At 42.8% G+C, this 25,372-nt stretch overlaps 1 protein-coding gene across 1 annotated transcript in view; it reads right to left on the bottom strand.

The window, feature by feature from the left end:
* The window catches only part of lrp4 (LDL receptor related protein 4), a 113,422-nt gene extending 97,819 nt beyond the window's left edge, over positions 1 to 15,603 (bottom strand). Inside the window, exon 1 of the mRNA XM_022748458.1 lies at positions 15,517 to 15,603. Coding sequence (XP_022604179.1) covers positions 15,517 to 15,577 — 61 coding nt within the window. The 5' untranslated portion in view covers positions 15,578 to 15,603. The remainder of the gene's footprint in view (positions 1 to 15,516) is intronic.
* Between the last annotated feature and the right edge of the window lie 9,769 nt (positions 15,604 to 25,372).

Here is a 25,372-nt window from a genome sequence, read left to right as displayed (position 1 = left end):
GGCACCACTCAGCCTGATGACCGTGTCTACCTGGAGCCCTGGGGGTGACAGCAGAGCCGGGGGTGCCAGCTTCAGCTGCGGCAGCAGAGGGGAGGAAAATCAGGGGAATAATATGTGTGTCTGATTGTTCGGGAGAGCATGTGTGTATTTGTTACAATCAACAGGGTTAGTTGAGTGGCTCCTGGTTAGTGTGTGTGTGTGTGTGTGTGTTTGTGGCACACTGCCAGAGGCACATATCTGAGTGGAGCACTATGGGCGCCAGGCGCCAGCTGAACCTTTTTATTTCAGCCCGCTGCTGCAACTGCCCGGCAACTTGACTGCACCCTGGCACCTGTCTCGCAAACATACACACACCCACAGCATGAAAACGCACACAACACAGGCAAATAAATGTAGCATGGAAGAGACTCGCATTTAAGCTGCAGCACCTGTCACAGACTTCCCATGAATGACTGTGTCAAAGAATAGGAGGGAGACGGCTCTGATATCCTGAAGCAACGAGTCGTGACCTTTCCTTCCCTGCTATAAAACTAAAACTCATCTCTCTACTCCGACGGCAGTGGTGAAGTACAGCTACAGACAACTGAGCTCCAACATGCATAAAATGAATGCTTTGCCACTAAGAGGGGAAGAGTAAAAAATAAAAAACACTTGAATTATGCTTTTAGAGCCTATTTCTTGCTCTATCTTAAGAGAGCAAGAACCATCACAACATCCCTATTAAATGAGCAATTTCAGAAGCGACTGTGTTTTACGAACGCCGCTCTAAAGCTTGTCCCTACCTCCCTTCCTGGCTGCCAAGGTTACAGCAATCAATTGAGCATCTAAAGTAGCCTGCGGGAGGACAGGTAGTCAGAGGGGCCACCGATTGACATTTGTCAGGAGGTGTTAGTAAGTGTGGCCTAACTGCAGGTCTGTAAGTCGTGTACACACACACACACACACACACACACACACACACACACGGCGGTGTAAATCAAGTTGCACAGGGAAGTCAGTTTATATCGTCCTCAGAAATGTAGGTTGAAGGCCAGCCCCTCCTGACAGGCAGTTAGCAACTCAACAGCAAACAGGTAAGAGAGTTGAGGTCGCGTCCTCAGACAGCAATACATCTCATTAGGATTCAATCTAATCTATAATCCTGACAATATCACAGAGCTCATTTTACAAACCGTGCCTACTTCTTGCTAGACTATATTTGCAGCAGGCATTCAAATGTATCATAAATGCAGAAGGAGGCCCACTGCTCACCCCAAGGTCAAGGCTTGTGATCATGGTTGACTGGGCGTTTGCTATTAAGAGCCCCCACACTCTGGAACTCTCTCCCCCCTCTGAAATCAGACGTTATACGCGTTATAACTCACTCACTTCTTTTAAATCTCTTCTTAAAAACACAATTCTTCGTCTTAGCCTTTAGTGATGTTTGATATTGTCAGGTCCTTTTGCATAATGTTGATATACGATATGTTTTTTTTTTTATTTATACTGTTCTAATTTGTATTACACTCTTTTATCTGGTTTATTTGTCTGTGAAGCATTTTGTAACATTGTAAAGAAAAGTGTGATATAAATAAAGTTATCATCATTATCATTATAAATACCTTTTCCATATGAACCCTGCAATCTGACTTTTTTGTCCCCACATCTTTTTATCAACATCCATCAGAATTGACAGACGCCTTCCTCACTCTGCATCAACCAATTCTCTGCCAACCCCAATCTGCATTTGTCGACAGTGCCATCTAACCTGCTTGCTTCCAGACCAATTTTCTTTTCCAGGTTGGATTCAGAAATGAAATTGTGAATTAATTCATGCAGCCTTTTACCTGGCTTTCAATAGGCCCGTCCCAACCCCAGCGTGCCGCTCCAGCCCACAGAGCTGTGTCCAGGCCTGGCTCTGATTTAACTGTGCCCCAGATTTCCTCTCCCTCGCAGGCTAACACCTGGACAGGATCTGTAAGCAGCACCAGTCCTCCAAGGCTGGACAAAAACATCCCTGCTTGCTCTACTCTATTCCCAGTCACCTCATAACTTGGGAGCAATGAGCACACTCAGCATCTGCCACCAATGCAAAGCTATGCGAGAGCCTTCGGGCTCGTCTGATGCTCGAGATTACTGCCGTTGTCCAATTTAAGCAGGAGGGAGAAACGGCATAAATCCAAATCTTCTGTGACAAGACTGTTGTTGATGCCAAAATGAAATGTTTGACATGATCCATATGACATCAAGAAACTCAACTTCTACTCAGGTCAAACCTTTACGACTTAACTATGTCCTCTCTCCTTTAATCACAGACAATAATACTTTGAATAAAAAAGACATGCTGTATGAATTAGCCTCAGGAAAAACCACAGACCCTCCCTGCCTTTACTTGCTTCTCAAAGAACAATTATCCTCATATGAGGTCACCGTGTCCCTGCCATCTGTGACAATGATAGAAAGCGGACACTTACAGCAGATAAACGCCATTAACACACAAACAAAATTAGAGAAAAAGTGGAACAAGCCTTGGAGAGAGTCCATTTTGGTCCACGGCTGTGATTTGGAGCAACCTCTCTAAAATGAATGTGGGCTACATGAAAACGAGGACGGCGTTTGACAATGGACTTTGCCCAGCACAGTTGGATTTGTCTCTTGATGGCCGATACAATAACTTAAGTAGGCGCTTCTCAGAATAGAAGCCCCACAGATCAACCACCTAGCAACAAAAGTGGAAAATCATGCTGACCCAATTAGTGCCGACTCTCAGCAGAATATTGATGCGGCCCGCTTCAGTTCACTTCAGTCCAGGCAGATGGTTCCCCTGATTCTGATGGAGAGTCTTGTTGTTGTTATTATCTTCACCTAGTTTTGCCTCGAGGCATAAAGACTAACTCTGCCCCCCCCCCCTCAGGGAGTGGCTACTATAATCCTCAGGCAAAGTCACAGTAACACTATCACTCATTATTCATCCTCTTTCCCTTTCCGTTCTCTTCTCTTCCTCCCAGCAGGTCCACTACTTCTTGATCATGTTTGAAAGGCTTTTAAAAAATTGTCCCTCACTTATATTCTGACATTCAACTACGGGACTTTTTCCCAAATACATTCAAAAGTAAAAAAGGTAGAAGAAGATTAGCAATTCTTTGTTTTGCCTGCATTGTGCACTTGGGATTTGATTTTCCAACAATGTAGTACGTTAATACATCCCTGTTTAGAAGCTGATATTAAAGTTACAGCACAAATAAATAATCACAGAGGGGTTATCTTTCCAACAAAAAGTCAGCCAAATCAGCGCCATACTTTTTGAAGTAGCAGCCGTACAGTCATTACGACATGCCTTTGAAGAGATCAGAAGTTCAAAAGAGTCTCAAACATTCCTTAAGTTTACATTATAATTTGAAATTGACCCCTTGCTGTAATCACAGCGCTGCATTTAAGACCATTTGTGCATGTGATGATGACAGGGAAGTTCAAGGTAAAAATCAGACATCTGAGAGCGACCTTGCAGATAAACAACACCAAACAATGCAGCTTTTGTTTGTACCAGAGCTCCAGTGCTGCGAGGCCGATGTGGTTGTTTGGCGAGAGGATACAGACATACACTTCACACTTAGGGCAATAAACACAAGTATGAGGAAACTGGTCAGTCCAGTTTACGGCAATGAGTGAAGATTACTTTGTACCTTTGTTATCAATTAATCAGTTATTCATAAGTGTCACAAATAATGCCAAGTTTCCATCCAGTGTCAAAAACATTATGCAAAATGTTACAAAATGAGAGAGTGGGCATATTTGAGAAGCGATCGACCGGCTGCTGCAGCTCTAGCTTCGTCATTTATCCCTCTACTGTACTTTCCCTGTTTGCAGTTTTTACTTCTGTGTATTGTTTGTCAGGAAATTCAACACTGTCTACTCTGCTTATTATAAACTCAGGCCATAAAACAATCGTGGCCCCTTTTATGGCACCGGCTCTTAATCACTTCACCGTAAACAGTGGACTCAGCCAGCCATGGGCCCTTATCAGGCACTGCTGAGCTCCGTTCTATTCTGAAGGTGGTGTTATGAAACACTGAGTGGGAGTTGTAGTATTATACATAGCTGCCTGTGTAGGCCAACTCTTTAATCAGTCACTGTAATTGCTGGGATGGACTTTGAACCACAGACATATTTGTCTCTGCTTTTCATCCATAGCTAAACAACCGAGGGGAGGGAGGCAGCGAGCGCTCGGGGGCCTCGGCGGTGCACGGCTCCTGCCTCGGCCCCCGCGGGCAGCCAAGCATGGAGGAGCAACGGAGGGGTCACAAACAGAAGAAAGAGTTCTTGGCTGAGGGTGGGACAGAGAAGGAGAGGCGAGGAATGGAGGGGGTGGAGTGGCTTAGAAAGAGGGAAGAAGGGAGAGGAGCGGCGGCGAACGGAAAGGACATGATGGTACACAAGTCCCCAGTGGCAGATTGAGCGCTTTGAGGAGCCCAAACAGGGCTCTCCTCTGAATACTAAGACCTTTCATAGAGGCAACACTGCTACAGAGACGCAACTCCAAAGCCTCTCCTTTGAGGCCCCTGCGATATATGGGGCTTTCAACTGCTTGTGCAAGAGTAGGTCTAATTAGAAGTCGAGGCGATACAAGGGGGGGTTAAGGAGGCGGGAGCAGAGGAGCTAAGGAGAAGAAGAGAGGCAAGGAGGGGTGCTTGATTTAAGAGGCCATTGTTTTAACAAGTACATTCTGCCTCCCCCTGCTTTCTCCTCATGGCCTCCCCTTCAGATGCCCACACTCCACAGAGTCAAAAGGCGGCGTTTAGCCCCTGTGAACGAAGAGGGGCTGGGCTTGTTTTGACACTTTGTCCTCCTTGGCTTCTGTGAAAAGGCCCCGCTTCTATGGGCCACTCGAGTTCATTAGGGAGTGCAGCGCTTTCAGTCGCGTCTCCATTCCAGCTCCAGGCCTCAATGGGGCCTCCAAAGCCCTTCACTGTTTGTTTAATAAAGACCCTCACCACCTCCACTTCCCTCATCATAGGCCTGGCCGAGTTACTGCCAGCAGGGTGAGGGTCCATTGAAAGAAAATGGTGAAGAAGAAAGCATGAAAGATAAGCATAAGCGTGAAGACATATGGCAGAGAAGAAAGACATATTTTTCCACTCCATAACACAGAGTGTGACTTACACAGGCACAGGGCTTCACCTGCATCAACGACTAGCTGTGAGGCGAGCGCGCTGGCTCAGGTGCAGCATTGTGTACGAGAGTCCAGAGTCAGGTTTCAGCTCTCACACTTTCAGGTGACATCACTGAGCATCAGTATCGAGGGGACAATTTTGAGCGATGTCACTCAAGAAGGGCAAAGACACTCTGAGATCATACAAGCCCCCAAGGAAGTCTCAGCCACCACATTGTGTGTGTGTGTGTGTGTGTGTGTGTGTGTGTGTGTGTGTGTGTGTGTGTATAAACTGTGTGTCCATGAGTCATTGTTGGAGATAATTAATGCAAGAAAGTAAAAGTGGGGTGATTGTACGCCTCAGTTTTCTGCTAGCTAGCAGTTAGTCACCTATGGTGTGGTGGTGTGTCCCAATTTCCATTTGAGCAGCCTCTGCTGCTATCATGAATTATGGACCACTATGGAAATATGTAAATACTGTCAATATGGAAATAAATGCAGTTCAAAAATGTGACTTCACAGAAAAAAGCAGCAACAAGATAAAGCTGAGTGGCAGCTGTGTTTGGGGGGGAAACCCCCTTACAGGAAATACTCTGGAGGAAACATGGTTTAGATGCTTTTATATCATATTTATTTTAAACATGAAACACATATTTGGCTAATTAAGTATGCATATGATCATCAATCAGCATATCATGCTCTATATTTGTGTCTTTGTGTGGACATGTTATCTACTGAATCCCTAGTGTCTGTTGTGGGTATCTGTACTTTCACAGTGCTGAAACGATCCACCGATTATTCTGCTGCCAGAAAATGAATCAATGATTGTGATGATTAATTAATTAATTTAATTATCTAGGTAATTATTTAATCAGAAATGCAAAAATATTATCTGGTTCCAGCTTCTCAAATGTAAGGATTTGCCATTTTGTAACACAGTGAACAACTAATTGTTTTATTGAAATAGAGTTATCAATGGATTAATCGATTTTTTTTAATTGTGTATATTTCTGCAACCATTAAGTATATATTGTTTTATGATGGATTAAACCCAAACCATAAGCTGGTGGCTATCCTCTCTTAAACTTTTATCTTCACTGCCAAACCTTTGACAGACACCACAGCCTTTGGAAGTTGGTGTCACACCAAAGCAGGTTTTTATTAGTGTGTCTGACATGGCTTCGGACGTGTTTTTAATTCCATCGTTGCTGTAGCGTGCCTCCTACTGGTTTCAACAACTAGGAGGACATCAGATATGCAGCAGGTGCTTTGCTGCAGTCGTAGGGACCGAGGGGAAGTGTTGGGACGGAAAGGCCTGAAACACTGATACGCCTTGTGCTCATACTGTACGCAGTGCGATTAAAAAAAGTCACCCGAGTCCGTTCAGCTGTTTTCCGTCAGAGCTGAGCATCACACCAACGTCAGCTGGTATGTGGACGGCAGCTAAGCATGAGATGGATGAAAATGTTGGAACACTAATAAACCCAATCACGTCATCAGCCATTAACAACTGATCAGATTACTTCAGCTCCTGTCATAGCATTCAGTGTGTTTCAATTCATAAACACAGTTCTACTGAATAGGTGCTAAACGGAAAGGAAGTTGATTAGCTGTGATCAAAGCTTCCCATTTCACTTATTCCAATTACATTGCAATCGATGTCAACATCTAAAGCTTCATTTATCTCAAATATACTACACTACATTCATGCTGAGAGCTCATTTATTCTTGTACAGATTCTACCAAAACTTTACCCTTTAGCTAATTACAGAAAAACTACAGGGTTTGTTTGTTTTTCACTACATGGACACATCCGACCTTTGAACTCCACCTAAAGTCCATTTGGTAGCGGATAGTGTAAATGCACAGAGGGGATTGGTTGACAGGATTTAACACTCACTAGAGTGTGTTGGGGAGAGAGTGTGGGGGGTCTCACTCAAATCATATCACAGTCTAATCTTATCTGGAGCTTGAGATGGAAGCTGCGAGTGTCTGTGTGTGTGTGTGTGTGTTCTGAAACATATGCCTGAACAGGCTGTTTGGCACCTTTTGGAGGTGATCTATGAGATAGCTGCGGGCCCCCCATCTGCAGGACCCCCATTTGTGAACAGAGCGGGGAGGGGCGGGGGCGCAGGACGGTTAAAGATGGTGATCATGAGCAACATGGAAGAGCGTGAGCAGAGAAGCCGAGATTATAATCAGGAAAATAGAAAGAAAAAAAAAGAAAAAATCCCACATGAGAATAAAGGCATCTGTGTGGGGAAAAAAAAACAACTAAAACATACCTGGAAATAAAAAAAAAGCTGCAATTTTCCTCTGAAAATCTGTTTTCAGTATCAAATGTTCACCATCTGTAGGCTTGAGAGGTAGCTCTGAGACGCTGCAGCGTTTGCACGGTCAAGGCAAAAATATAATATAACAATTGTCGCACAATGTGGGACTTGCGTGCCATGCCCCCCCCCCCTCCCCTCGTTGACACAGATGCTGCACCAAAAGTAGTAGCGTATATTTTGTAGTAAACAGAGTCAGGAGGAGGAGGGGTTATCTACAAGTGGTATGACACATTTTTTGCCATGATTATCAATGTGAAAGGGGGAAGGAGCAAGCTACAAACTTTACAGGCAGAAAAGACACGCCATATACTGTGAGCTGCTCAGTCGGAGTTGGTCGGCTGAATGACTAAATCTTGTGGAGAAAAAAAAAAAAAAAAAAAAAAAAATAAAAAAAAAAATCAATTAACAGAAAAAGCCTCATCTCTGTCTTTCCATGAGGCTGCATAGAGGGCAGCCTGTTTGTGAGCTTGCATGCAGTGTAGTAGAAAGCATGTATGCACGCACACACCCACACACACACATACACACCCACACACACGCACACACACGCACACACACACACGCACACACACGCACACACACTTAGTCCATGACCTCGTCGTAGTGAATGGGGCCATGTCCAGTTCGGAGAGAAGCCTGTCTGTCTCTGTAGTTATTTATATCCTGAACTCTCACCCAATCTGTTTTCTCTCTACATGGCGGGAGAAGGACAGAGATGTAAACAGTTAACTGTGCTCGCAGATTTAACAGGTGTCTTGTTTTTTTGTTTTGTTTTTTTAAGTTTTTCTAAAAGCTTTCCTCAGTGCATTTACTCATACTCATTACTCATCTTGACAAATCAAATTTATGATGTAAAACTGCTACAACAAAAAAAATCTTCTCACGAGTTTCATCGGTTGTTAAGCTCTGATCATGACAGAGGGATATTAATGATTAATCGCCGTCTATTCAAGTGTAAAACTTTCAACTGCCCATTCATTTCCGAGACTGATTGGACACCACCTCCATAAAAAAAAAAAAAAAAAAAAAAAAAAAAAATGACAAGGGGACGACTGTCCTCCACTGAAAAATTGTTCAGATGTTTCTCTTGCAGAGAGACAAAAAGTCATCTCCAAACCATATGTTTGTGTGTGTGGCCCACTGTGCAGTTTAACCCATTAGACACGCTGGAAATATGGCCGCACAAATTCCCTTTCACCCCCTTCAGTAAAAGACAGAAGCCATAGAGCCACTGGCATCAGACAAATGTCTTCTTTTTGTCTGTGCAGAGGCGAGACAATACACAAGAATAAGTGGCTTATTTTTAATGCATGGCTGAAACCACATTCAGGGATGGAGGAGAGGCCTTTCATCACAACAATCTGCTGAAGCCTCAATCATTTGACACTGATGTCTTCTTCCAAATTTGCCAGAATTTCATCAATGTCCATGCAAATGCCACCCCCCCCCCACCCACCCACCCCAAGTAACAGAGAGAGAGAGAGAGAGAAGAGAGAGATGAGAGAGGAGAGAGAGAGAGAGCAAGAGAGCAACTGAAGAATTAATTGTTACTAGGATCTGCCTATGGTGTGTGTGTCCTTCAAAATGTCTGTTGTGTCCCTGCTCTCCTCTCCCCCACCCACACCACCCACCCCCACCACTCCTCCCATGGTTGTGCTCAGACAGTGAGTCTCCAGCCCTGCTTATCTTTCTGTCCTTTACAGCAGACCCCCGCTGAGACGGAGAACCACAGTTTATTACAGTCTCCAATAATCTGCAACCCCCAAGGAACTCGGATTCATTCTACGTGGCCTAAAAAACGACAAACGTCCCTTTCGATACCAAACCTCTGCGGTGACGTGGCCTAAATTCGTGTCACAAAATTTTCTTTTTCTTTTTTTCTTTTTTTTTTTAAAAAAAAGGCAGCAGACACATAACAGTATGGCAGTATGTTTGTTGCGCTGGTGATGTCATTTGAACAACTTGTAGCCTGCAGGCATGTCGGAGTCTTACCTGAGGTTTCAGACTCAGATACTGAGGAACTTTATGTGACAGGAATCTGTCTGTGGGACTTTGCTGTTGTAAACGCTGAAACAAGACACTTTAAGACACTTTTATTAGACTGAAACTCACATTTTTATACAATAGCATCTTTGAGGGAAAATGGGTTCGCTCCAGAGTTATACAGCCCGCCGTCTCTCATTCACACACACACACACTGATGATAAATTGCTCCACCAATGGGAGCAATTTGGGGTGTCTTGCTCAAGGACACTTCGCCGTGTGGACAGGAGGAAGTGGGGATCAAACCAGCGAGCCTACCAGTAACTGCCACAGCTGCTCGATGCCAAACGATGATCAACAGAAAAAAAAAAAAAAAAAAAACTGTAAATGGGCCAGAGTTAGCCTTGAAGGTTAATTTCCATCCGTTGTCCCTGACCAGATGTTAAAATGCATTTTGATTATTTTGGCTTTCATTCGGTTAAAGATCAAGAAGCTAAACAGCCCTTTTAAATTCCCTCAATTACCAGGTCATTTACATAAACAAACGCTCATAGGTGGCTCTCTCTCATCCTCCTCGCCGCGCGAGTCAGCGGCAGCAAAAACAGTAGAAACAGAAGTAAAAACCTTGACGCTAATTTCTACCAGCTCCATCCACTGCTGAACGCGCTAAGGGGCTGCCAGTGGTTGACTTTTTGTTTGCTTGTTCCTGTGCTCTCAGACCTGACATCTGTGACATATATTAGTGTTGTGAACATAATTGAAACGGGCCCCAGGGCCGGGGCATCATGTTCTGAAATCAGAAACGACCCCAAAGACGAGAGACCCCCGGGGCTCTCACAGAGGAGGCCGGCCTCGCAGGGAGAGAGAGAGAGAGAGAGTCAGGTGATTTATAGGAAGGTGGAAGAACATGAGTAGAGTAGGAGGGGTGGGGGGGGGGGGGGGGATGAGGGCTGACATTTATCCATATGAGAATGTCGGAGGAGGGGGAGGAGGGGGTCTGGGAATCGAGTAATCAGAGGTTACCTCCACTGCTACCTTGGAGGTGCAATTCCATCCGCTCAGCAGAGACACACAAAGCACAGTGGGGGTATCGGGTGGCCCACTCTGCCTTCCCCCTGGTGAAAGCAAAAGCTTGGCTGACACCAACCCAACCAGCTAGACCAGAGGAGGGCACACACACACACACACACACACACACACACACACACACACACACACACACACATTCATTCAGGCCTCAAAAGTCACATACGTTCGTCCAACACAACAGCTTCAGTCTCAGAACCATTGCTGAAACTCTCACTGAGAAGCAGCTTCAGCCTGGACGAGAGAAAGCCACCAGAGCGGAAGGTGAACGCACATACATGCCAAAACAATCAAACCTTGCTAGGAGTAAAGACAAAGGAGTCCCGTTTCTCAGACGTGAGCCACGGCCACATCGTCCACAACGGGCTTCTCCTCTCAGAGAATCTATCGTCGCCTGTGGAGTGGAATCTGTACCAAAAACAACTCAAAGCACGCAATAAATCTGTCTGGAGGCTGAGTTATTCTGTAATATCAACATTAAACACCATTAATACCAAAACAATTACTCTGAGGACACTTAATCAAATGTGGTGTTGGAGCTATTTTGCAAGACAAAATCATAAATTTCCTTTCTAATGCTTCTACAAACCATGCCTGCGGGTTCTCTGAAAAGGCCACTAGTGAGAGTGTGTGTGTTTGTCCAGGATGAGGGGGGCAATGTCAGGGGACTAATCAATCCAACTAGGGGGGATACAAGCGGCAGGGAAGGGCACAGAGACCGGCAGCAACCTGAACCACAGAGCAGGGCAGCCAGCAGAGCGAACGCAAGGCCAAACTCCCCACCTCCTCTTTTCAACACACTTTCTCCTCGCCTCTCGGCTTGTACTGTACGCTGGTCGTACAGCTCATCTTTTTTTTCTTTTAGCTTCTTTTGTTCTCCCTCTAGTGACCACCACTGCTCAAATGATTAGCTGATTACCCCATTAGACAGCTAAAATAAAAAAAATAAAAAACTTTATAAACATTAACTTCAATAAACATGTCACTGTTTTGCAGAGGGACACATCATCTGCACCACTTTATAGGGTTTCAAATGTTTCTATAGTAGCACCAACACAGTTACTGAGTTTCATTAATGAAACGGGCACCGCACAATACCTGTTCCAATTCCTTATCCTAAATAAAATAAACATCTACCTAATGCTTATTTCATTAAACAGCAGAAGCCAACTTTCTGTCAAAGGCTTAATAAATTACATCAAAATTATGATTTAAATCACAAAATGTTGAAACAAAGTAGTAATAGAGCATTAATCTGAACAGGCATTCAATGCAAACTTTCTGTAACTGTCAGTTTTCAGTATAACGTACAGTATTTCGTTAGTTTGCTACCCATCCATACCTGTCTCTTGTGATAAATTTGCCATAACTACTAGATGGCAACGAAGACAACAACCATACTCATTAAAATACAGCATTTGTTCTGCTATTTTTCCCTTAAGGTTTATGTTTAATGTAAAACGTGTACTACATTTTTGCTGTTGCAGTGTTTCTGCTGGGTGGTTTGTATGCAGCACACTCTCAAATGCACCCCAAATGACAGGCACACAGAGAGGGCCTTCCAAGGAGATAGGACAGGGATGGTAAAAAACTTTATGGATTTTCTGACGGTCCGGCGGCCCGACAACGCAGCAGGATTGGTCCCGGTGCTCCCGATGGCCAGTACGACTATGAAGGGGTTTTGTTGTACCTGGGTGGAACACGGCGGGCCACTGATGCAAAATGTATATGGCATGAACACTGCATTAGCATAGGGGCCCTTTATCATCAGATGAGGAAAACCACCTCAGCTATAAACACACTGCTGCAAACTCTTAAGTCAAAATGCCAAACATTCTCCACTCTCTGTGCGTCAGATGTGAGGAAGTGTTGCCTTTTCTGTTTTATATCATTTTTAATTGAATAGTTTTGTGTGTTAGGCTTTTAGTAGGAGAAAACAAGCTATTTGAAGATGTAGCCTTGAGTTCTGGAAAACCACAATTGATTTTTCTTGATGTGGATAATGGCATGTTGCAGCCCACCTCTTTTCATTGTATTTTACTGTCATCAACCACTTTTCTTTTCCCCCTTCTTCTTTGTTTGGCTGCAGCAGATAAAACCAACCAGCCCCATTCAAAGAAGGAGTTTTATTTTTGGATAGTTGCCCAGCTGTCAGATTCATACCGCAGCACCGTCTCAGTTCAGTCCTGCTCAGTTCTGCAGGAGAGGGATCATCGTGTAAGTTGAAAATTTCATCCCAGCCCATCGGATTATGGATTTAGATCTGTCAGTTTGCTATAAATACAAATGTGATCTAATGTGCAGCGATGTCTTCAGTGGAACAACAGCAGAGGTTCAGAGTAAACCTTTGAGCCTAATCAATAGTTGATTAGTAAATGAGGAAGGTTCAGTGAGAATGAGGGGTGAGGGGTCGTGCTGTCCCAGAGCACATCATTAAACTGTGTAACACACTCTCCAACACACCATTAGTCCAACTCAGCCCATTACAGCAAGGCCACTGGACTTAGCTGAGAAAGCATCTTGACCTCACACACATGTTGGACTCTTTCCGACACACACACACACACACACACACACACACACACACACACACACACACACACACACACACACACACACACACACACACACACACACACACCACAACACCAAACACACACACAGGGAGTCAGACTAATAAATCGTAGCCCTGGGTCATCTGCTGTCTGCTGGGACCGGCAGCTGGCATTTATAATGCCATTTACTGTACACATCTTAGAAATTATAGCCTTTACCACGTTCATTCAACTTTCCATGAATCCCATAATGTATGTTTTAAAATACAAGACGACAATATGTCATGGTTAGACCAATACTTGTGGCCAATGTAATGAACATTTCAAGTCTTGACCCACTAGAGTTTCATCTTTGCTTTTCATTTAGTCAATTAATTGTTTAAAGATATATTTATCTATCTTGGTTTTTTATGTATCCTGGAATTTCCCAACCACTGGATAGCTGTGGGATGAGATCTTGTGTTTGAGAGCCACTATCCCTAAAATAATATCATTAGTGCGAGTCTGACTGTCAGTGTCACATGAGGGTTTAAATGCTATTTCAGAGGCTTTTCCATCCCGACAGAAATAAACCTCTGAGGGGGGAAAATGTTGTATTTAGAATTCCTGGCATGGAAATGATCAAATTTAAAGATCTTGAAGATAAAATTGGAATGAAACAAAATCCATCAGCAGCTTTACAAAGCCAGCATCAGTTGAGGTATATGTTGTGTGCCACAATGGAAAATGCCAACAGCAGCACGTCACACTCACGTACAACAGACAACGATGTGTTTAAGACATGACACAGGCCCAGCAGACTTAATTGCTTTATGACAGAACAAGTCCATAATCAAGCGAGCACGGCCTCCCCACTCCCGCCCCAGATAAAGAGGGGAGGTGGGGGAAAACTTTGATAACTACATCTGAAAGGATGAAAGACTCCTCTATAAATAGGATGTGGATCATCCAGGGGGGCTTTTGTTTTCAATTGGGATATTGAATCTTATCTGGCTGACATTTTGGAGACAGTATCCTGGTGACATTTAGGATATGTCGCAATTACAGCAACATCCTTTTCAGGTCCAACCAGCCAATTACAGATGTAATTTTTTCCTATCCTGTCAGGTAAACCTTTTCATGTCATGTCATAGGGCACGGCACCCGTGTGTGTTTGTGTGTGTGTGTGTGTGCGTGTGTGTGTGTGTGACTGTGTGTGTATGTATGACGCTCAGCCCAGTGAGTGTGTGTTTAGAAATAGCTTCAGTAGGGTCCCTGCATTCCAGCGGCTGTTCTAACATGTTGTAAATACAAGGTGTTAGAGAAAACATAAGAAGGGGGTGGTGGAAATCACTCAGACCTATTACAAGTGCTGCTAGAGGGGGGACACAGGATGTAGGTTATCATAGATAAACAACCCAGCTCACCTGCAATCAGTGCACGGGGCAGTGTGCTTGGTTATTTTAAACTGAACATAGGAATAAGATCTGCATCCACCAACATTGTTCTCATATCACAAGGATTTAGTTTTGTTTTAAGTCAACAAATAATATGCATGAGAGAGATTTTTTAGCAAACTTTTTACCATCTTATAAACCATGCAAGGGCACAAAATCCATCACATATTCTCTTTCATATAGATCATGTTTTATTCTCAGCTTCTAGGCATATAAGAGAAGCCATAGCTTAAAACAGCTTTAAAACTGATTTCAGGTTTTAATTCCCACATCAGCCGGGACTGATGGCAATCTGCGTCAAGGTGGAGATGTAACAGGACATGCAGGCACACACATGCACTCCTCACATTGTAGTACATGCAGCATAACCTTCACCTAACACTAAAAACCACGGACAAAACCTTCCATAAACCTATATAATCACAATCTACCAATGCACTACAACATAAAACACATATATATATATACCTCCAGCAGCACATATAGCTGACATACAGGATGAGTGGGGTGTATAGTGAAAGTACAGCTGCAAGACTACACAACACAATAAGCGTCACAACAACAAGTTAAATCAATGTAAAACTGGATGAAACTGCTGCAGATCCGAGAGCTCGGGAAACACCGGCTTCAACACTTGCACAAGCATGTTGTCAAAAAAAAAAAGATTTAAAAAAAAAAAGAAAGAAAGAAAGAATGAACACGCACATTCACACACATTTTCCACTAGACTTTCTATTTTAACCACCTAAATTGCGCTCTCTAATAAGAGGGAAACTTGGCTGCTGAGTTCAGATGTCTGAATGTGCGAGTCAAAACACCACAGAGCTGATAAGGAGGGAATTAAAAAAGAAAGAAAAAAAAGAAAAAAGAAAGAAACACATACTACTACCAAACACCGGCGGTGCAAAAAATACCTCCGTTCATCTCTTCCAAAACACCCTCCCATGCTAGTTTTAAGTCCACTCAGCGACGTTTTTAAACGGAGGTTTTCTTACCTGGAGTCTGGTTGAGCAGTAAAGTTACCAGGGCTCCCCACAGCACCGCGGCCAGCTGCATCTTGTACCCCCGCTTTTCTCTCGCTTCTCCGGGCTTCCCTTTTCCCTTTTTCCCCCTCTTCTTCTCCTCACAGTTAAATATCAACGGGCTTCTGTTACGAGAAGATGCTCCGGCTTTCACGCTAACTTCATACCATGACTGACTTTTTAGCCCCCTTTCTCTCCCCGGCCTCCTCCGCCTCCTCCTCTTGTGTGTGATAACGCGACAAAACCGGGATTAAAAAGTTAACTCTGAGGGGAACAGCTCGACTACGGTCTCCAACATGTTGTGCTCTAGTTACCGACGCTGTGGCTACCAAAAGGAGCTGTGGACTGTACCAAACACAAGCTAAAGGGGAGTACCCTGTGTATACGGCGGTATTTTTAAGCTATAATTAGCCTAAATTAGCAACAGTGGCGAATTGGTACTACACCTTCATTTAAAGAAATTACAAAACAATCTCTGAATATCCCCAGTTTGTAGTTTTTGTATGTATTATTTTCCCCCCATTTCAACATACACCCCTATCCCTCAAGAAATGGTCTCGTCCAAAATCTCTGCTCTGGTTGTGTCATTTCTCTTCAAGTTACAATGTCTTTTTAAAAGGGGGCTGGTGGTCAGCAAATCAAAGACAAGGTCAGACAGCTTATAAACTGTTTGTGCCTTTTTCCTCACAACACGGAAAAAAGTTGTTTTTTTTGTTGTTTTTTTCCCCCTGCCTCTGTTTCTTACACAATGTGGGTTAAAGAAGAGTAGAAGAAGAAGAGTGGAAAAGCCTCTCTTTGTCACTTATGTCACTGGAGGCAAATGACAGGGCAGTGGTTTCCACAGTGCGGTGTAATGAGATGAGGTTATTACACAGCCATTATTCAGTACCAAAGTTTTACGAAAAGTTACCGGAGGGATATCATGGTTGTATTAAAATGCAATTAATTTCAAAAAGGTCACCATGGACACATGCAAGTCTTGTCTTCGAAATTACAAGAAGTTCCCATAGGGATTATATAAGTACACCACAAGTTTATACATGCAGTTTAGTCCAAAAAGTCAATATAAAGTCATTATTTACTATGATACACATGGTGCAAAATCCTTTAGGAATATGATTTTAAGCACAATTAAGTCAAGACACACAGCAAGCACCTACAGGAGTATTATACTGATACCAGTTAAAAAAAATGAGCATTATGTCATATATATTCACAATGATCTCACTATTAGGGATCACAGACATATCAGCAGTTCCAGTATGGATGCTGTAATACCCAAACAACAAATACAGCATATTTTAAATCTCATAAATTATAGACTAAGTAAGACATTATGTACAGTACACCATAAGTTCCTATAGGTATGTTAGTGTGATGGTATAAGAGACTAAAAGAATAGATAGATAGATAGATAGATAGATAGAATATGGTAAAATCTATTATGGGACTGTTATAGTGAACTAATAGAGTTATAATATTGTAATCAAATTTTTTAGTGTCCCACCTAATTTTTTCGTCCTTCTAAATGACTGAATGAGTAGCATGTGCACTGCTCCACATGTCTACATATTCATGTTTCTCCTCTATCCCTGGAAGGGAGGCTTTAGACCTCCCTCTCTAATTGAGGCAGCTTTAGTTGGGATGCAAGCTCCCGCGTCTCTAAACAGAACATCATCATTCAGCACACGCCTCCCCTCCCACTCTCCTGTGGAGCATCCATCAGAGTATTACATTTCATCCCAATAAAAGTCGTCTGCACCGTCACTTATTCATGATTTGATACAGAGCATATTAATGAACAATGCTTTGGAGAAAGAGCCGTAATAGTCCTATGACAAATCCTAAAGACACTGAACGTATTCCTAAATGTAAGATCCAATAAGGGGGGTAATAAATGAGGCAGAAATGCTATTAAGCACAGTTCAATAATACATTATAACCTTCTAAACTCTAAGGATCAACAAGGGTGGGATTTACTCATTACAAATGACCTTAGACACCGTATAAGCCCCTATCAGAATACTTTATGACTACGATACATAAAAGAATAAAATACCCCTATTTAATACATGTCCCAGAGTTAACTTCTGAAGACAAGATCATGTGTTGTATCTGTTTACAGCTCAGCCAGACAAAACATGGCCTGAGATCGCATCACAATGTATTAATAAAACAGCCAACAATGTCATCCAACAGGCAATTACAGAGTGTAAATACCTTAAACGAATGTTTTTTAAAAAATACGGCCAACTCCAAAGTACATTTTTTGATCAGGAGTTTTGAAATACTCCCACAAAACTCTCCTTTTCACTCTGTACTCAAATAATTCCTCACTTTTTGTGTGTGTGACTGAAAAAAACACCATGCATGTATCTGAGTAGGGAGTACAATTTGCTCTTGGGTAGAGACTGAGGGGCCACTGGCCATTAACAACATGTATAAACACTTCTGCTTTTAGATGCGGTGGGACGACCCTTTGTATGAACTGGTGCTTTGGAAGCATACTGAGGTGTTACGCAATCACACACCACATATAACTCACTTTAGTTATATTATACGGGCGCTGTAACAGTCACAGAGACCATTACGATGCACTTTTAAATATATGCACATCAGAGCCAACAGAGCCCAAACCTGTGTTTTTAAGAGAATGGGGAGTGACAATAAAGACAAGATGAGTTTTACATATTTCCCCTCGGTGCAGTCCCACTGCCGAATGCAGTGACTGAGCGGTGAGCTGATCCAGGATCAGGACCCGGACCAGTGTGGGCGGCCAGCCGGCCCGCCAGCAGCGTGAACGGAGAGCAGCTGTGGCCCCTTTCAGCTCCCATCCTGTCTCTGAGAGAAGAGATGGAGACATTTAATTATAACCTGTGATTAATGTGTCCGCAGTGGGCCAGGAGTCTGTCTCTGCAGCACCAAGGGCTTTCGTTCAGGTTCCAGACAGTCTGACACACACAGACACACACACACACACACATACGCATAAACACACACACACAGACTGAGAATGACTTTATGTGTTCTGGTACACACTGTTTCAACAATCATAATGAAGAACCTTATCACTTAGAGGTGCCAAAAAGTCGCACCAGTTCTCTTCTGACTTTTATATTCTCTGTCTCTTTCTAAGACACCACCAGTATCTGACACCTTTTGGCCAGTGCAACATATGGCTGTCAGAGTAAGTGTGTGTGTGTGTATGTGTGTGTGTGTGTATGTGTGTGTGTTGCTAGGAGAACAGCTGTGGGCTTATCACGTTAGGTTCCGCTGATAAATAAATAGAAGTGCGCTGGGGGATGAGGAGGCCTGCCACAGATGGAAAATCAGACAGGTGTTGGAATTTTTCCTATGTGCAGTCATGTTTGCATATATGTGAGCATGTGTGTGTATATGACACAGATGTGACCTTCCCTCTCCACCACTTGCCTGTATGAACATTCCTCTCTGAGATTAACACAGGAGCTGATTAATTTCCTGAGCATCTTGCTTTCTCACACATTAATGGACATTTATAGCTCTGTGGTAACTTGAAGCAGGAGTCACATGTTTGCGTGAAATAGATCCCGAGTTATGCCATAGTGTCACCAGTTTTATGGGACCATACCAGAAGGTTTTGCATGGTTTTGCCCATTAACTACAAATAGTTTTTACAAACATTGTCTTCACTACATTATCCTGGGCCAAGTTTGTGGACTGACTTCTTACATTTCATTTGTTTCAGTTTGTTTCAGCGCGTTGTGAAAGCGAATCTGCAGCAACTTGAAACTTGCAACTTAAAACTTTTTTTTGTTGTTGTTGCAAAAGTTACATTATCTTTGTGTAATAACCCAGTTGTTAGAAGATACTCAAAGGGACTAAAGCTGAAAACCACAGTGTTGCATCACGTCACCTCATATGACATGTGTCAAGTGCTGCCCCCTAGCACCAATGTGAAGTATCGCGCTGCGGCTCGCCAACAGGACCAGGACCACACAGAGACAGCAAGAGATGAGGAGATGGAAGTCGAGCTGCTATGGGAGCTGGAAAGTACAAAACAGCCTTTTCTCTTTCTTTTTTTTTTTCCAGGGGCAGCGAGGTTGGAAATAAGACAGTGGCGTGAAGTGTTGCGGGGCGCACGCCTTAGCCACCGCCAGTGTGTGTGTGTGTGTGTGTGTGTGTGGGGGGGGTCATGTGCATTCAAAATAATAGGGACGGCTGTTTGTCAGCTATTGCCATTGTGTTTTGGCCTTAAGTTGCATTCTGAAGTCACTGCAAGCTGTCTGGAGACTAAACCTAGTAGATGAAATTTTGTCGTCAGGACATCAGGAATAAAGATGGTGCAAATATGACTGTTACAATAAAACTAAAATGCAATTCAGCACGTGATTCTTGACACTCTACTGTGGCATGCTCATTAAACACCCCTATAAAGAGAGTCCCGTCCAAACTACATCAATGCAACTGCATTAATGTGACATCCATCGTCATCAAGGTTAAAATATATTAAACACACAGTTGTGGTTGTGGTCGTTGATAAAACAAACAATGATAACCATTGGTTTCACATGGGAAATGAACAGCAGTCTCATGTGAGAAAGTCCTGTGTTTTATTGACCCATCCATCCACCCCATCCCCCTCCTGACGTGGACTTTGTCGCTCTATATACTGTCACCTAACTTCCTTATTTGCTCACATCATATAACAGTGGCTGCTAGAGTTCGCTCAACAATAAAACTAGGCTGTGGATAATAATAACCTGCTTGCACAGTCGACCTATGTTGTCTGAAATCTTTACAAATCTTTTTTAAACCTTTTTAAATTTGAAAATTTCCAACTTTGGCGCTCCCCTGTACAGTGTAAAAAAAAAAGACAATCTGCCAGACAGCAATTATAGAGAACAGAGATCTTAATTAATGTTTTTATTATATTAACAATTAAACATTTAATTAGTAACTGATAATTTAGCATTATTAATTACGAATTTTTCAGTGTGTCAAATGATCATGTGTGATGTGAAAGGAGTCGCTGACAGTGATAAACCCACCGAGGATTACCACCAACTCTGCAGCTTTTGGTTTTTTACGGCACAATCGCTGATACCGAGCTAAAGGGAGAGCGACTACTGAACAAAATTACGACTCCAAGTAGATTCTAATGTTGCTCTGTTTCTGCTGGGTGTGTAAATAGCCTGTTGCTAACATGTTAGCCATGACCGCCTGTAAAGTTCTTCAGACCTCAAGGGGCCAAAAAAATATGATTGCAGCTTTAACTTGTGTTTTTTAGCTAATTGGCTAAATTAGACATGTTAAACCACCAGAATGGTTCTTTAAACATTATAATGCTGATGGCAGATTTTTTGCTACTTCCTGTCTCCCTCTCTTCTCTCTCTTTCTGTTTTCCCTGGCCATGATGTAACCAGAGACACCCTTATTAAAATTAGCAGGGGAACCCGACCACACCACACTCCACATGGCCAGGACCGGCTGCTGTGCCACAGTCATACCCACCACAAATGCACACACACACACACACACACACACACACACACACACAGCGCGTCCTGCTGTGGTGTGGTTCGGAGCCCAGCAGCCTGTTCTGTGGCCCGTTTAACTACAGGGCTTTTCTGTGTGAGGTTTATTTTCGTGGATGCTCTGCTCTCTCCATGTTCTCCTCGCACAATGGGCTCGTTTACATGTGGCCAAAGTCAAACACACGCTGACATGGATGCAGGCTTTCGCCTCGCTTCGTTGTTGGCATTTCGAAGCATGGAGACTCAGTTTGACCGCAGGCTTGTCCTCGGTCGCAATGAAAAGGGCTTTTCTTCTCCAAAGCAAAACTGGTGTTATTTTAGATCCAATCATAACTTGTCCTTTTTTTTGTTTTAAAGGAGAATGCCCTTGTTATTAAGAGCTCAAAGGTTATCTGATTTTATGATAATTGGTTCCTGTTTACTTTTATTCCTAACTTTTGTCACACACTCACAGTATTTTGAGCTGAACAACTGTCCCGAGATATAACGCTTTCAGGGGCTTCTGACTCTGTGGTCCTCTCTGTTTCCTGAAGGTCAGATGTCAGTGGAGCACATGTAAGTTCACCAAAGTTGAACTCTTTGTCTCCGCAAGAGAATTCACTGATTGTGGCGATGACAGTGAAATGAAATAATTTTGTTTGGAGATTTGACATACATGTCCCTATATCAAGAGTGATGTTGCTATATGACACCTATACGTAAGTGGATATATTATTATCACATACATTCTCTGGATATATGAATAAGTTTATAAAAAGTATGAATTATCCAGATTAAAAATCTGTATATGTACATTAAAAATATAAAAAATATCTATATCATGAATTTATTTTATGGTATAACATATTGCGACCGTATATGTGAAATATATATGTTCAATTTATTAATGCTTAAGTTTATTATAAGCATACATACATAAACATACATATTTGCATCGGCTAGACATATGTCAATATGTGAAATTGTTCCAATTCCTAATAGGTTTATGTACATATTTTTATTTTATATGTACATATATTGAATTTGTATATATATACAAATTCAAAATATGTACATATGTTACATTTGTGTACTGTTGTGACTGAGCCTTTGGAGCAAAGGTTGGGTGCGTGGTTGAGTGATACCGGGCTACAGTTTAGTGGCAGACACAAGCGAGTTTATCTTGGATCACTGACACTGACTTAGACAAAGCCTCACTTTCACCTGTTAAAACATTCAGTCTTTCTTACTTGGGTTTGATGGGTTTTCAATTGAGTTTTATACAAACACAACATTAAGTGAATTTTACGGGAATCGGGTTTCTGTTGACATCTTTCAATGCTAGTGATCCACCATTAACATCAGCAGCGGGCGCAACAGAGATTTAGACATGAATGTACATAATCAGCACCTACACAAGCAAACACGCACTTGTTCCTGCAGGTGTACATAATGTGAATGAATCAGCACGTTCACACGCAGGTAAACATGCGCACATTCCTCCCCAGCACAAAGTACACACACTGCAAAAACCCACCTATACAGGCTCACACACCTGGCCTGTTGGCATCAGGTCTTAAAACCTCATTAGAAAGCCATCGGATCTTCTATGACTCACGGTGCCGGAGGCGCCGCTGCTACCAAAGAGGCCCCAGCTCTGAGGCTCCATACCCAGAGGGAGTGCACTTAGACCTGGGTTGAGGAGAGGTGAGGCCAGTGCCGCTCTGGAAGCTCTGGACGGGGCTTTCTGTTACAGCTGCTGAAATGGAAACAGAGGCCAAGAGCTTTGATTTGGCTTTGTGGGCAGAATTATCTCTGAGGGCGAGATTAAGATTTTAAAGTAGGATAAATTGTTGCTAATCATCCTGTGCCTTCACAAAGTGTCACACTGCACGCATACATGGATCTCATGCGCACACACACACACACACACACACACACACAGTGCTATATCTGAAATAATGAATCCTCAGTGGTCCTGTGGGAAAATTGGATTCCAGATCAGAAATTAACTTAAAATGCAGGAGCGTTTATAATTTGAATTATATGTTATCTCAATGCAAGCATGTGACTGATTGTAGGGCTGTAAGTTTACATGAGCTATATATCACTATAGAGCCAGTTTCTACACTGCTACAATAAAATATGTACCACAGACATGTAAAAAACTAAAGTTTTTAACTAAATTAACCCAGTTTTAACCAATGTCGTCACAGTGCATTAAAAAATGTATTTACTTATATATTTAATAGTTAATAGTTAATAGCTAAATGAGTTTATGGGCAGTGGTCTTTGAGACATTTGTGACATCTGGGTCTCCACATGATGAGTTTTAACAATGGAAGAAAAAATTTTCCTTTAGTTGTGTTGAAACAATTTTTATTTTTTGTGTGTTCGGATCACAAAGAGTCATATCTAGTGCAACAGTGTTTCTTATAATGGCTTGTGGTTCAGGGCAATAATATAATAAGGCATTGTGTGTTGTTATTGGAAGGGGTATCTGGTTAATGTAGAGCAGCTTGTTTGTTCGCTGCTGGCTGGACGGCCTGTGGAGGGGAGCAGTACAAATCCAGCTCTGGCTCTGAATGCGTCACAGCCCCGACCACAAGGAATGGGACCAAATATTGACATCCAGCTCTGAAAGCCAGAGCTGCTATAAAGCTCACATGTTGACCGTAGGACCGCTAGTGATTTAATGTTCCTGCATCCGCTGGGCTCCACCCGGGGGACTTGCTCGCCCAGCTACACTTCAACCAGAATCACCCCAACGATTAACATGTATACGCGCACACAGGTCACGTGACATACATTTCCGGCCTGTGGTTTTTCTCACTGATCTACATGTGGCGGCAATGCGCCCAACAGATACAGCACTGCACCAACAGACACAGGGAAGAAGACGAAGACCGCTACCAAGTAAACACAGATGTAAACAATGCAGGTTTTAAACTGCTCCAAAGATCTGCTTTGCAAACGTTTCAGGGGGAAGGAAATGCACTCAGCATGTTTATTAGAGCTCGAGGGTACACACAATGTGTTTGAGGAGATTCCTGGATGAATAAAGGATAAATAAATAAACACTTGATGTAAGCACAACCTTTGTTTGTTTACACGAAAGAACTCCACCGGAGACCTTTAAGATCTGTATGTTCTTCTCTCCCAGGTGGCATCACTGTCATCATTTGGTGAGGAGCAGGCCTGAGTGGAGGCTGCGGCTCAGGAGGTAGAGTGGGTCGTGCGTTAAGTGGAAGCTCAGCAGTTTGATTCCATTCCTGTCTGCATGTTGAATTGTCCACGGGCAAGATACTGAACCTCAAACTGCCTCCAATGTAGCATCGGCGTGTGAATGTGTGCATGTGGTAGGAAAGTGCTGCATGTGTAGAACAACACACAGTGTGAAAGTGGCTTATAGTGTAAAGTGCTTTGAGTGGTTGATAAAACTAGAGAAGCACTATATGAGAGCAGTGCATTTACCATTCCTTTTGAATGGATGGACTGTTCAGATGAATATGGCTCTGCTCAGCCTGTCTCTTTGACTCAGGTCGTAATCAGTAGCAGTAGTTGTAGACAGTTACCAGTTTGATGTGTTTATTCTATATCTGGAGAAGTTCAGTAGTTATTTCCTCATCCACCAGTCTTGCTGTTGTTACCAGCAGCAGGAGTGTGTGATCTGTCTACGGCAGGGTTAAAATACAACGGCAAAAGGTGACAGGGACCTGGACGCTTTGTGCTCACAGTGCACAGGTGAAGCAAACTGCAGCGTGGGCTTGAGGCGCACCTCGAGAGATGGTCTTGGAGACTCCAACTCAGTCACGCGGCAATCGGCTGACCAATGGTGGAAATATGATGCAAGGGCGTGGATTTAATCTCAACATTGTTGGGGACACATCAACCCTGCACTCCTCCAAAACAAACAGGACTTTTTAATGCTCTCCACCAAATAAACAATTTGGTTTGGATTAACATCTAAGATCTGTATTTACATTGAGAAATGTTTTTACATTTAAAAATGTTTGAGGTCTGGACTGACAGCACTGATAACTACACTGCATGAAAAAGAGCAGCCACCTTATTTATTTCAATGAGACTTCATTAGTTGCTCAGTTAAAAACAAAGAAACCGGCTCAATTCTTGCAGTGTCATATGGTAACGTACTATGTTGGGTCAATCTAACACATGAAAGTGCACATTTTACTGTCGCTAGATGACTTTGTGCTTTCACAGTGTCAGACTGACATGTATAATGTACAAACTTTTTTTTCCAGAAGTTCAATTTTCATTCCACTTAGTGTGGGTGGGAAAAAAAAAAAAAAAAAAAAAAAGGAAATGTTTTC

The sequence above is a fragment of the Seriola dumerili genome, unplaced genomic scaffold (assembly GCF_002260705.1).
Source record: "Seriola dumerili isolate Sdu_G_001 unplaced genomic scaffold, Sdu_1.0 BDQW01000011.1, whole genome shotgun sequence".
Taxonomy (NCBI): Eukaryota; Metazoa; Chordata; class Actinopteri; order Carangiformes; family Carangidae; genus Seriola; species Seriola dumerili.
The sequence above is the reverse complement of the archived record's forward strand: the minus strand, read 5'-3'. Positions and strand labels throughout refer to the sequence as shown.